At 46.9% G+C, this 14918-nt stretch overlaps 1 protein-coding gene across 1 annotated transcript in view; it reads right to left on the reverse strand.

Annotated features, from left to right (window-relative positions):
* Positions 1 to 703: 703 nt before the first annotated feature.
* Positions 704 to 14918, reverse strand: part of MN1 (MN1 proto-oncogene, transcriptional regulator) — a 76650-nt gene continuing 62435 nt past the window's right edge. The window contains 1 exon segment of the mRNA XM_038763578.1: positions 704 to 5710. Within this exon segment, the coding sequence (XP_038619506.1) occupies positions 5526 to 5710 (185 nt within the window). The 3' untranslated portion in view covers positions 704 to 5525.

Genomic DNA, 14918 nt, shown 5'->3' on the forward strand with positions numbered 1-14918 from the left:
GCTCTGCCACTTATCTGCTGTGTGACTTTGGGCAAGCCACTCCACTTCGCTGTGCCTCAGTTACCTCATCTGTGAAACGGGGATTAAGACCATGAGCCCCACGTGGGATATTATGTGTCCAACCTAATTTGCTTGTATCCACCCCAATGCTGAGCACAGTACCTGGAGCATTGTTAGTGCTTAACAAATACCACAATCACTGTTATTATTATTCCTACTCACTGTACCTTGATCTCGTCTATCTCACCGCTGACCTCTCACCCACAACCTACCTCTGGCCTGGAGCATCCTCCACCTTCATACCCAACAATCACTTTCCACATTTTCAAAGCCGTATTAAAAGCATACCTCCTTCAAGAGGCCTTCCCAACTAAGCCCTCATTTCCTCTCCTCCCACTCCCATGTCGCCCTCATCCCTTCTATTCAGCCCTCCCTCAGCCGCACAGCACTTACATACATATTCGTAATTTATTTATATTAATGTCTGTCTCCTCCTCTGAACTGTAAGCTTGCGGTAGACAGCGCAAGTGTCTGTCAACTCTGTTCTACTGCCCTCTCCAAAGCACTTACTACAGTGCTTGGCACACATTAAATATGACATTGTTTTTGATTGATTCCAAAACTTGCAGGAACCTATCCAGGAAGGCAACATCCTTGCAAGGAATAGACAAGGGCCACCATTAACATCATATTTATTGTTATTTAGTAGCTCAGTAAAACATATACAGATATATACAATATGCATGAATACAGAAGACTGCACTTTACATATTTTTTTTAAAAAAAAGAAAGAAAAATAACACTCAATTTCATGAGCTATTGTCACAGTCTTCCAACCAAGCATTTAAGAAATGAATTTTAACAAGAGTCAAAAAAGATTACAGGATTGCCTAACACACCGCAGGGTCAAGTTCTCATATTTTACATGTGCAATAACATTTTTCAGAAGAGTTTGCTATGCAGTATGGATTACCGGTGTTTTGATTTTTTTTTTCTTCCAACGAACCAAATTTGAAGAAATAACATCCTTTTGCTTAAGGCTGTTTTAAAGCTGTTTCATTCTTGGGTCCTGACGAGATAAAAGTTAAAACTGCCGAAATTCACAGCCTGCAGTTTCAGTCGGTCAGAATTCACTTGTAGCTGGTGGATTGGAAAGGAGAAATTCTGAAGTCAGGATTAAGATGTTTTCTCCCTTAGCATCAAGCCATCGAGGGAAAACAATTTGCAAACAGTTGCAAATATAAAATTTAAATAAAGGGACGCTGCAGTTTTTCAAGGAAAATATCCAACCCCCTAGCTAATTGGCTGTGTTCCCCTCCCTCCCGCCGCCAAATATTAGAACAGCAGGAATTGGTTCAGCACCCGTTAACAAGGTTTGTAGTCAGAACACACACCTCCTCTCTGAGAGATTAATGCAATCTCAGCCTCAGGATTGTGTCTTGAGAGACCGGGGACAGAAGGCCCAAAAGGTCAGGAGGTGTCAGCTCTGACCATCATCAGTCAGTCCTAAATCAGAAACAGAAAGGGGGTGAGGGGTGGGGGGAGGGAGTGGAGAAGGAAGACGAGGAAGAGGAGGAGAATGGGGGCAGCAGAGCTTTTCCATCCCCTATTACCCTGTGAAACGTCTGGAATTAAAAGCACATGTGACCGTGCCTCCTCTTCCCTCAGCTCAGAAATCGTGGTGACCCAGGACTTAAAAAAAATCCCCAGAAGAGCATTTAATAAATAACATGCCTATTCGTTTTTTGGCCAAGAGAATCGTCATTCTTCATTCAGCTCACCAAAGACCACATCTGGTACCCAAGCGGCCATTCCAGTGCCCAGGACACCCAAAGTCTCATTATTTTGGACACCAAAACCAAGTAATCAACAATTGAGTCATCCCCCATTCAAGGATCTGGAACTCAGCCCTGCCAGCAGAGAGTCGGGCCGTTCCGTGTTCGATCGTCATTCGAACCATTTCCAATCCATACCTGGGCAAGCAGAAAACCCTGAGGTGGCTGGGCTGCTAGAGAAGCTTTCATTTCATTTTCCCCTTATCCAGTGGTCCTCCTCAGCCCCCTGGCTGAGACAGATGTCTGCCCTTGAAAGGAAACTAAAGGAAGGAAGCAACGAATCTGGGGTGGGTGTTTTTTGTTTTGATTTGTTTTTAACATTTGGAACACAAGGGATGTGGAAAATACAGTTGCTAATATCCCCCTTCTGTGGGTATCCAACTCCACCTTCCTCTGCTCATTAGCTAAAATTGTAATTACCTGAAACATCCAACCGTAACCAAGAAAGCGATCCCTCCCTCCCTCCTCCTCCTCTCTCCCTATTTGTGGATGAGTAATCTGTTGCTCAGTCCTTACCAACTTCCAGGCCGGCCACGGATGGTTGGGGGAATACCGTAAGCCCCTCTCCCACGGATGGGGAATGTATCTAATTCCCACCGGTGTATTCTTTTCCAAAGCACTGTGCTAAGCACTGCCGACAAAAAACCCTTAACGGATACTATCACTGCTACTTTTCCTCCCACGTTACCAGGCAAGAAAAGACACTGGTTTGGATGCACAGAGGTGCAGTCCCTTTGAACAAGAAAAAGTTTTCCTTTGCTCTGGTGCAGTGGAATTGTGTAAAAGATGGAACTTTCTACAAGAAGATGGTGTGGATAGCTGGCTGTCTTCACACACCCTGAGTGTGATAGACTCAAGCGATTATATGGCCAATTTGCTCCATGGAAACAGCTCACAAGGGGAGACCAAGCCCCCAAAGGCCCGAATGATCCATTTAGGTTTCAAGTGGAGCCTTTGGACTTGATGTTTGCTCATTTCCACGACCCTCGGGCTGGATTCCCCCCTGTAAAAAGGGTTGGGTCCCAGCTTTCAGGCTTAGAGAGACACAGCTGTCCTCCAGAAAAATGTCAGAAACTTTGACTTCAGTGGATGGGAACCTGCCAGTTACCCACAACTAGAACGTAAGCTCCTTGAGGGCAGGGATCACATTTACTAATACTATTGAGCTCTACCAAGAACCTAGCAAATGAAATGTTCTGCACACAGTAGATGCTCTGGACATATTATTGACTGACTGATCAAAAGGGCCAAAATCCCTTCTTCCACCGCACATGGCTTCATGTTCCAAAAAGTTCAAAGCTCTTCTCAGGAGACAGGAAAGAGCAAGGCTGTGCAAGAAGAATCTTCCGAAATTTACCTGGGGTGAAAGAATGGGGCAAGGAGTCCAAACTTGGTAAGTTCCAAAACAACCAGTGTCATCTGGCTGTGTGCAAAACAGAATTTGAAGTACCTTGAGTTAGATCGGGAAGGGGGTGGGGAAGAGGGGTTTATTCACCTTTAGCATCCCAAGTTCAAATGCTTCCGAATCTTTCAGCTCTCTCTCTCTGTCTCTGTGTCTGTCTCTCCTTCCTGCATTTAAACAAGTTTGCTTCTGACCTGCAGCCATAATTTTCAGTGCCAGGTTGAGCAGGATCCCCAGACTAGGGGAAGCATGAACTAAATCGGGGGAGCAATGTCCCTTTACTCTTTCCAGCTTTAAAGCCACATAACGTAATAGCGAAGAGAACGAGACTCTTTTGTTTCCTCCTGAGTGGGATCCAACTTTCTGTCCAGATAAATGTTATCAGCGGGGGGCAGGAAAGACTGCCTTGTCTCTCATTGTCTATCTCTCATAATACCATTTACCGCTGCTCTCCCCATCAAGGGCCAGAACACAGAGAGACTGGGAATCACAAAGAGCTATGGATCCACTTCAGCTGGCTGCCCTCACTCTCTCTCTCTCCCGCTCCATTTATGGCACAATAACCTTAGGTGGCAGATTAGGAGTTCAAGTCAAAGCAATTTTTCCTCTCTCTAGCATCAGCCCTAAGCCCCCGCCTCTCTGTGCTGATACCCAAGGATTGTCCAGTTCCTCATCAAATGACTGGGCAGCCCACAATTCAGGGCGGGGGGCGGGGGTGTAAGGGAGATTTCTGAATCCGTTTAGGGAGGTGGCAGGATCCGGTGGAAAAAACAAGGGGTGGAGAGTCAGGGTGTGTGTGTTCTAATTCTAGCTCTGCCCCTGGCCTGCTGGGTGACTCTGGGCTAGTCTCTTGACCCCTCGAACCCTCAGTTGGCTCACCGTACAATGGAGATGATAACATCTGCTTCTCCCTACTTCCCGGGGATGCACTTTTAAGTTAACACGAGGAGGCTGACCGCCCTCCGTGTCAGAGAACCATCTTGGGCCGGGTGAAGGCAAGGACTCGGGCTGAGGTTAAGTCCTTTTGCTTCCCCGTCAGGGACAAAACTGAAATCTTTGGGCAGTCAAAGTTCACGGCAATCGAGAGCTTGTTGGGAAGATTCCAGGAGTCCTCCGTTTTGGCCCGGCAGGTTTTCCACGAGGGGAGCCTTACTGGAGAAGGTGAGAAGGAGACATTGATGGGTGGGAGGTCGAAAGACGATCGATGATTCTGCTGTTCTGCTGTCCAAAATCAATGAGGTACCTGTGCCACCCCCCTCACTGGGAGACTGGGAGAGAATGAAGAGCATGCTCAGTGCCACGGGAAATTCCTGAACCTAAAGACAGAGGGAGGGGGAAAAACGAGGGGAGAGGCAAAAGTCTCACGTCTTGAGGGCGTAGTCCATTTCCTTCCAAGAAGAAAGCCCATCTCAGTGCTTCCCTACCACGTTATCCCCTGGCTTTATATTCAAGAACACAAGTTTTAAAATAATAGCTATTGGGTGAGAAGGCTAAAAAGCCCATATTGGCTCCAAAAAGGAAGGCAGATGTGTCTCTTGTTGACAAGCAATGAACAGCAGTTTTCACCCTAAACGGGAGAGCAAAATCTGCGTGTGTGTGTATGTGTGCATGTGTGTATGTACACATTCGGGAAAGGAGACAAAATAAAAGCCCAGGCAGAACACCTAACTTGGTATTAATTGTTGGGTTATATGTGACTGACGACATCTTGGTGTCAGGATGTAAAACTGTGATGACAATTTGACTTCAACCGGCATTATTCCAGAACTGCTATTCTCCAAGATTTCCATTTTAATAAACACTGAAGGAGAAAAAAAAAAGTAGAGCGAAGAAAAGAAAAGTATCTTTTTTGTCTTATTATGACATACACTACTTGGACATACAAGCAAGATGAAAAAGAAGGAAAAGGCCTCATCTAAAAATGTATGCCAAGATTACAGAATAATGGGAAAGAATAATCTAGCAGGAAAAAAAAATTAAGCGAAAATGTGCTAACTGCAGAAGGGTTAACACTGGTAACATACTGTGGCAGAAGAATTTTTTTCCAAAAAAATTTTCTTTTTGAGGTTTCCTTTAAATTAACCCTTTTCGGTACATGTGCCACGAAGCAGGTACCAACCAAGAAAACAATAGTCCACCCGAGTGTGTGTGTGTGTGTGTGCTCGCGCGCGTGCGTGCACACGCGGGAGGGTGACATGGGGATGGATGACACCTTTCAAATTAAAAAGAAGGGATGATGGGGAGGGAGGGTGGGGCGCTGCAGAGGAAGGGGGGAAATATCTGTTTCTTCAAGTGAGGGCAGCCACAAAAGTCCCGAATCTGTTGGAGATGTCCGAGTGCAGGGATCTCCAGGTTGGCACAGCAGTCCGGCCTTTGGCCTCGCCCACGTCATCAGTGCAGTGGACCGAGAGACACTGCAGGTGGCTGCCAGGCTGCGCGGAGGCTGAGGTCTTGTTCTGGGGGAGGTCGTGGGCTGCAAGGGGTCAATAACAACAACAACAACAAAGGAGGCGTTAGTCACGGGGCTGGCGACTGACCCTGCTCGAACACTTGAGGCAACTGGGTCTTGGGGGCTCAGGGGAGGGTTTTGGAGAGGTGGGCAGAGAACAAATCCTCCCCCTCCCCCGACCCGCCCCTATCCCCAGAGCCCCGGGGGTGGGGCAGACAGCAAGCCAGGGTGGAGGTAGGGGGCATCTCTGCCTTTGCTCCAAGCCTCCCCTGGGGCCAATATATGGATTCTCCCTTCCCAGTTGTCCCCCTCCCCACCAAACGTCCTCCCCTGACCCCCCGGCAAAACCTCTGAGGCTGGGTCCTCACTGGAAGACTACCTGGACAATTCAACTCATCGATAAATTATGGTCAGGCCTCACCGTCAGCTTTTAGGCACTCAACTGGTGCTCTCTCTCCTTCCTCCCTTAGCTCGCTCCTCCTCTACTCCAACCAGCCCGCGCACTTTGTTCCTCTAACGCCAGTGTGCTCACTGTACCTCCATCTCATCTACCTCACCGATAAGCACTTGCTTATGTCTTTCCTCTCGTTGTAGGCAGGGAATGTGTCTGCTAGGTCGCTATGCTGTTCTCTCACAAGCGCTTAGTACACAGTACATGCTCGATAAAAACGATCGACTCCATCCCCCCATCTTACCTCCTTCCCTTCCCCACAGCACCTGTATATACGTATATATGTTTGTACATATTTATTACTCTATTTATTTATTTTACTTGTACATATCTATTCTATTTATTTTATTTTGTTAGTATGTTTGGTTTTGTTCTCTGTCTCCCCCTTTTAGACTGTGAGCCCACTGTTGGGTAGGGACTGTCTCTATATGTTGCCAACTTGTACTTCCCAAGCGCTTAGTACAGTGCTCTGTACACAGTAAGCGCTCAGTAAATACGATGATGATGATGATGATGATGATGACTGACTCCTTAATATTCAACAGTCCATCACTCTTCCCACTTTCAAAACCCTCCTAAAATCACACTGCCTCCAAGAGGCCTTCCCAGACTAATCCCTTTATTTCCCCTATCCCCCTCCCCTCTACGTCAACTATGCACTTGGCCGTGACCCCCTTAAGCATATGGATACACACTCCAGTCCCACAGTACTTATGGAAATATTCCTATACTCTATCTCCTCTGTCCATAATTCTGTTTTAAGTCTGTCTCTCCTGTAGGCAGGGATCATGTCTACCAACTCCGTTGAATTGCAGTTTCCCAAGCACTTAGAACAGTGTTCTGTACAGAGTAAGCACTCAATAAACACCACTGATTGATTGATAATAATAATGGCGGTATTTGTTCAGCGCTTCCTATGTGCCAAGCACTGTACAGATATAACATAAATCAGATCAGACAAGGCCTCTGTCCCACATGGGGCTCAGCGTCTAAGTAGAAGAGAGGATGGTACTGAATCCCATTTTACAGAAGAGGAAGCCAAAGCTCAGGGAAGTGATGTCACTTGCCCAAGGTCACCCAGCAGGCAAATGGCAGAGCTGAGATTAGAACCCAGGTCTTGGGACCTTTCCACTAGGCCATGCTGGTTCCCAATCACCAACATATTTTAGTGTCCATCTCCCCGCTTTCTGGACAAGCGACATCCACCAGAAGTGTCCAGAGAGTTTATTCATTCAATTGTATTTACTGAGCGCTTACTGTGTGCAAAGCACAGTATGAAGCATTTGGAAGAATACCATATAACAACAATTAGATACATTCCCTGCCCACAATGAGCTCACAGTCTAGAGACAGTTCATCCCATGATGGACATTTTACTGAGAAGAAGGGCAGAGGTGATGGAGGGAGGGGAGAAGAGCGGGAGATGTCAGTCAACTGCATTTATTGAACGCTTACTGAATGCAGATCACTGTACTAAGCTCTTGGGAGAGTACAATACAATATGACACATTCCCTGTCCTCAACAAGCTTACAGTCTAGATTTGGGGGAAGTTAAAAGGGAAAGTGGCTTGTGGTCAATAATAATAATAATGGCATTTATTAAGTGCTTACTACGTGCAAAGCACTGTTCTAAGCGCTGCAGAGGTCACAAGGTGATCAGGTTGTCCCACGGGGGGCTCACAGTCTTAATCCCCATTGTGCAGATGAGGGAACTGAGACACAGAGAAGTTAAGTGACTGGCCCAAAGTCACACAGCTGACAATTGGCAGAGCCGGGACTCGAACCCATGACCTCTGACTCTAAAGCCCGTGCTCTTTCCACTGAGCCATGCTGCTTCTCCATGGGGTTAGCCTTCTGGCCCTCCACATCAACAACACTGGGTAGCAATTCCCCGGCCAACCCATTATCCCATCGAGCAGGCATCCCAGGGGTGACAAAGTCAGACCTCAGTAGCAAACACACCAGACCCAACCAAAGAAGTTGGCATGCAGCTCAATGTGCCCAGCCAACCCCTAACTGCAAAGCGCCCAACACAGGTCTCGGTTTAAGTGGAACCTGGGGCAGGGTCAAAGAAGAGTAACGTCAAAGCAATTTCGCTAGACTGAACACTGGAAAAGTTTGCCTAAGGTCTCTTCGACCGCTCCTGAGACATGGAAGCCGGCGACTAGGTCCCGATGCTCCGACACAACCAACTGTCTTTACTGAGCGCCTACTGTGTCCAGAGCCCTGGACTGAGCGATTGGGAGAGTCCAGTGTGATCTTGGTGGACAGAAGAAGGGGCCTGGATGTCAGAAGACCTGGGTTCTAGTCCCATCTGTGCCACGGGTATTCTGCGGGTGACAAGCTTCGCTGTGCCTCAGTTCCTTCATCTATAAAATGGGGACAAGATCAATCAATCCACTGTATTTACTGAGTGCTGTACTAAGCACTTGGGAGGGTACACTATAACAAAGTTCATAGACATGGTTCCTGCCCATAATAAACCCTGGTCTTTCTCACCTCTTAGACTGTGAACACCAGGTGGGACAGGGACAGTGTCCATCTGATTCTCACATATCTAGAAGAAGCACGGCCTAGTGGATACAGCATGGGCTTCGGAGTCAGAAGGTTACTGGTTCTAATTCTGGCTCTGCCACTTGTCTACTGTGTAATCTTGTGCAAGTCACAACTTCTCTGTGCCTCGGTTACCTCATCTGTAAAATGGGGATTAAGGCTGTGAGCCCTATGTAGGACTGGGACTGTGTCCAACCAGATTATCTTGGATCTACCCCAGTGTTCTTGTTAAGCACTTATGTGTCAAGCCCTGTTCTAAGTGCTGGGGTAGATATGAGATAATCAGGATGGACACAATCCCTGTTCCACATGGGGCTCACAGGCTAAGGAAGAGGGAGTATGATTTAATCCCTATTTTACAGATGAAGAAACTGAGGCCCTCGAGAAGTTTAACGATTGTCCAAGGTCTCACAGCAGACTAGTGGCAGAGCTGGGATTAGAACTCAGATCCTCTGAGTCCCAGGCCCGGACTCTTTCCACTAGGCCATGCTACTTCTAAATTGTCAGAAAAGGCTCAAATAGGCTAGGGAATCTGTCACAGGGGGTGGGGACACTGAAGCCCCTCATAAATCTGTTATAAAGACACCAAACCTGCTTGCCACATAAACTTCTGTCCAAAGCCATGCTTCCCTCCTCAAATCTGACAGACCACTACTCTTCCCCCATCTTCAAAGCCTTATTGAAGGCCCATCTCCTCCAAGAGGCCTTCCCTGACTAAGCCCTCCTCACTTCTTCTCCCTCTCCCTTTTGCATCCTCGTGACTTCCTCCCTTCATTCATGCCCCACTCCCAGCCCTGCAGCACTTACATCCACATGTGTTATTTATTCATTTCTGTTACTGTCTGTCTTCTCCTCTAGATTGTAAGTTCGTTGTGAGCATGGAAATGTGTCTGCTATATTGTACTCTCCCAAGCACTAAGTACAGTGCTCTGCATGCAGTAAATGGTCAATAAATACGACTGAATGACTAACTGACCCTCCCTGCTGAGGGTCATTTAGGTTCAACCTTGGGCTCCTGAGTGAGGCCCAGCCACTGGAAGAGTGCTGCTCTCAGAGGCCGGGACCTCAAGTCAGGAGATCTGGGCTCTAGCATCACCTCCACCCGCTGAGTGCCTTTGGTATATCTCCAAGAAAGGGACTCAACTTCCTCATCAGTGAAATGGGGATGTCTTCAGCCGCTGGTGACAGAGGGCTGTGTTAGATCGTTTAACCCTTTTTCTAACCCCAATCAGCAATACTGAGAGAAGCAGCATGGCTTAGTGGAAAGAGCACAGGCCTGGAAGTTGGAAGCTTAAGGGTCCTAATCCCGGCTCTGCCACTTGTCTTCTGTGTGACCTTGGAAAAGTCACTTGACTTGTCTGGGCCTCAGTTACCTTATCTGGAAAATGGGGATTGAGACTGTGAGCCCCACGTGGGACAGGGATTGGGTTCGACCCGATTTGCTCGTATCTACCCCAGGTCTTAGTACAGTGCCTGGCACACAGTAAGTGCTTAACAAATACCATAATTATTGTTATTACTGGGGGAAAAGTGTTTGGCCAGGACCCCCGCAACAGATTCCTGGGGAGGCGGGCTGCTCAACTACTCCAAGGCATTTTCCTCGCAAGCCAATGAAAGATGCTGGTCAAACATAACCTCCAGAAAAAAAAAGACCCCCAGAGATCACCCCACCTTATCCCCTCTCCAGAGGTGACGAATGGCTCGCGGCAAGCCGAGAAATCTGGAGGAACTATAATTCAGCCTTGCAGACAGCCACTTGCCCGTGTGCCCGCAGACAGTAACAATTTATGACCTTATTTAATTTAGGATCCCAGGCGCGGAGGTCTGGAGTTCTGAAGGAAAGGCGGGGTGATATGAAAACAGGGAGTTGGTAAATTATTTCACACTTCGCCCATGGGACTGCCAGGGGCAAGAAGCAACCCAAGGCCCTCAGTGACATTCTACCAAGAGTTTTCGGAACACTTCACTGGGCTGGATGATAACGACAAACTTGCACTTATTAAAAAGTTCAATGAATTGGGATTACTTAGTCCAGAGCTAAAAGGATGGGAAATGATTAAATAATTCTCTTCCAGGATACTTCACTGGGCTGGATGATAATAACCAACTTGCATTCATTAAAAAGTGCAATGAATTGGGATGACAGTCTGGAGACAAAAGGATGGGAAGTGATTAAATAACTCTCTTCTAGTAGAAGAAAGAATACAATATATTAAAGATAGCCAACTGCCATTTTTTGCCTCTATTAAGATAATACAGGAGGAACCGAGATTAAAATGCAGCAGGAGGAATTTCCGGAGGAGTCGTGCCCGATCTATAACATTACCAAGGACACATCTCTCCCAGAATGCCCCACCTCCATCTGCAATTGTTCTGGTAGTATATCCATAGAGTTTTCTTGGTAAAAATCCGGAGTGGTTTACCATTGCCTCCTTCCGCGCACTAAACTTGAATCACTGCCCTCTACTCTCTCCCACGCCGCTGCTGCCCAGCCCGGTGAGTTTTGACTTGTAGCAGAATGCCTTCCACTTGCTAGCCACTGCCCAAGCGAGCAATGCAACGGGTATGCCTTTGCTTGACTCTCCCTTCTGTAGTCGAGTCTGGTAGAGTACTGGAAACTCTTCAGGTGTGACCCTAAGAGGGGTATCTACTATGTACTGAACATTTTATTGAGCAAAGTGCAATGGAATTAGTAGACCCAATCCCTACCCTCAAGGACTTAACAATCCAGGTGGGGAAAACAGACTCTAAAATTAATTAGAAAGGAAGAAGCAATTTAGTCTGAGTCTGCGAGCCCCACCTAATTAACTTGTATCTGTGTCAGTGCTTAGAACTGTACTGAACATACAGTAAGCATTTAAATACCATTAAAAAAAGATGCTTGCATAAGTGTTAAGGGGCTTGGAGGAGTGCGTGTTAGCCAATTATTATTATTTATTACTGGTAATAATAATAATTTTGGTATTTGTTAAGCGCTTACTATGTGCCAAGCACTGCATTAAGCACGGGATAGATACAAGATAATTGGGTCAGACCTAGGCCCTGTCCTACATGGGGCTCACAGTCAAGGTAGGAGGGAGAACAGGCCCTGAATCCCCATTTTACAGATGAGGAAAGTGAGTCACTGAGAAGTGACTTGCCCAAGGTCACACAGAAGAGAGGTGGCAGAGCCAGGATTAGAACCCACGCCCCCTGACTCCCAGATCCAGGCTCTTTCCATTGGTCCACGCTGCTTCTCAACTACGAACAGGAGCTTCCAGGTAAGCGCTTCAAGACTTTTAGCAGGTGTCCCAACCCAAGTTTGCCAGACCATCAGCATCGTCTTCTCACATCAGCCTTCATATTTCCTTTCCCAGTTTTGAGAATGGCCATTGAGCCATTGAGCAGACCCCGCTCTGCTTCACATTCTCAGCAACGGGAAGAGGATCAAACAGTACCCTCCTGCTCTTTTGTGCCCCAGCCATATTTTTATAATGGTATTTGTTAAATGCTTACTATGTGGCAGGCACTTTACTAAGTACAGGGATAGATACAAGCTCATCAGGCTGGACACGGTCCATGTCCCACATGGGGCTCACAGTCTTCATTCCCACTTTACAGATAAGGGAACTGAGGCACGGAGAGATGAAGCGACTTGCCCAAGGTCGCAAAGCAGACATGTGGGGGAGCTGGGATTAGAAACCAGGTCATTGTGGGACTCTTAGGATCTTGATCAAAACTCTGAGGCAGCCAGATGTTTTAATCTTGGCCGGAACTCTGCCCATCCACCTGGTAAAATTTTTCATTCCCAGGGAGCTGTCTCTGCTGTAGGCTCAGTGATCTATGCTCTTTGAGATTTTCCTGAAACTTCCAGTGGACAACCTGAGCCAGAAGGCCCTACTCACTGTCCCTCACCCTCTTCTCTCACCGCCAACCCCTTGCACATTGCCCTCCCTTCTGACTGGAATAACGAAGGAGAAGCAGTGTGGCCTAGGGGAGACAGCCCAGGCCTGGAAGTCAAAGGACCTAGGTTCTAATCCCGGCTCTGCCACTTGTCTGCTGTGTGACCTTGGACAAGTCACTTCAATTCCTCTGTGTGGGTCAGTTACCTCACCTGCAACATGGGAATCGAGACTGTAAATCCTATGAAGGGACAGGGACTGTGTTCAACCTGATTATCCTGTATCTACCTCAGCGCTTAGTACAGTGCCTGACACATAGTAAGAACTTAACAAATACTATTTTAAAAAAAACCAACACCCTCCCTCCTCCTTCATCTCCAACGGACCACATAGGGTCTCCCCTCCTTCAAATCCCTCCAGGAGGCTTTCCCTAATTTATTTCTCATCTCCCCACCTTGTCTCTCCCCCTACTGCCACTACAGCACTTCTGTATCACCTAAGCACTAGATGCTCGCAACCCCTACAATCATTCAATCAGTCGTATTTATTGATTACTAACTTATTTATTACTGTGTGTAGTGCACTCTACTAAGCATTTGGGAAAGTACAATACAACTGAGTTGGCAAGCACATTCCCTGCTCACTGAGAGAACAAAGATTGGAAAGGGAGACGGACACCGACATAAGTAAATTTCGGATATGTACATAAGTGCTGTGGGGCTGAGGGGCGAATAAAAGATGCAAATCCAACTGCAGGGGTCATGCAGAAGGGAGCAGAAGAAGAGGAACTGAGGGCCTAGACCAAGAAGGCATCTTGGAGGAGATATGCATTCAATAAACAGCATGGCTCAGTGCAAAGAGCCCAGGCTTGGGAGTCAGAGATCATGGGTTCTAATCCTGGCTCCGCCACTTGTCGGCTGTGTGACTTTGGGCAAGTCACTTTACTTCTCGGTGCCTGAGTTCCCTCATCTGTAAAGTGGGGATTAAGACTGTGAGCCCCACGGGACAACCTGATCACCTTGTATCTCCCCCAGAGCTTAGAACAGTGCTTTGCACATGATAAGCACTTAAATACCACCATTATTATTATTAATAAGCCTTTGAAGGTGGGAGAGAGTGACCGACCGTTGGATAGGAAGAGGAAAGGCATTCCAGGCCAGAGGGAGGATGTGAGTGAGAGATCGCCGGCAAGATAGATGAGACTGAGGTACAGTGAGTAGGTTGATATTAGAAGAGTGAAGTGTGCTGTCTGGGTTGAAGTAGCAAGTCAGTGAGGTAAGGTAGGAGGGGGAAAGGTGATTGAGTCCTTTAAAGACTATGGTAAGGGGTTTTTGTTTGATGTGGAGGTGGATGGGAAACCACTGGAGGCTCTTGAGGAGTTATATAGCCTGAAGGTTTTATAGAAAAATGATTCGGGCAACAGAGCGAAATATGGATTGAAGTGGGAAGACAGGAGGCAGGGAGGTCAGCAAGGAGGCTGATGCAGTCAACAAGGAAGGATAGCTTAAGTGCTTGGATTAACGTGGTAGCAGTTTGGATGGAGAGGATAGGGCAGATTTTAGCGATGTGAGGGTTGAACTGACAGAAATTAGTGATAGATTGAATATGTGGGTTGAATGAGAGAGATGAATCCAGGATTATTCCAAGGTTGCAGGCAGGCGTGTGAGACAAGGAGGATGGTGGCTCTGTCTACAGTGACAGAAAAACCAGGGGGAGGGCAGGGTTTGGATGGGAAGATAAGAAGTTGTGTTTTGGACATGTTCGGTTTGAGGTATATCGCAGGACATCCAAGTAGAGGTGTCCTGAGGCACAAGTGTTATAACTTAAGCAATTAGGTACACATTGTTACACTCTGGTGCTATCTTTATCTGTAATTTATTTTAGTGTCTGTCTCCCCAACTAGATTGTTAGCTCCTTGGGAACAGGGATTGTGCCTTTGTCTTTGGTAACTGTGGTACTTTTTAAACGCTTTCTATGCTCCAAGGACTATACTAAGAGCTTTCCCAAATGCTCAGGACAGTGTCCTGCATAGGATAAGTGCTCAGTAAATACAACTGATTGAAACAGAAAAACAAGAACACTGGGTTACACATCTGTTTCCCCAGCTGAATTACTTTTGGCCAATTTAAACTGCAATTGGTGGAAAACTAAATTTGGTGTAGAATTAATTGTGATTTTGACCCTGCATATTTTAGAGGAGGAAAATCTTCTTCCCTTAAGTCTTTGGGTGGGTGAATACTCATGCACTTCTAAGACTTAAAATAAATGGCTCTGACCCACAACCGCAAATATGGTTTAGGGGACCTTCTAATACAGACTCCTAACAAGTCATCAAAACCTGGTTTCC

Source organism: Tachyglossus aculeatus, chromosome 21 (genome assembly GCF_015852505.1).
Source record: "Tachyglossus aculeatus isolate mTacAcu1 chromosome 21, mTacAcu1.pri, whole genome shotgun sequence".
Classification (NCBI taxonomy): domain Eukaryota; kingdom Metazoa; phylum Chordata; class Mammalia; order Monotremata; family Tachyglossidae; genus Tachyglossus; species Tachyglossus aculeatus.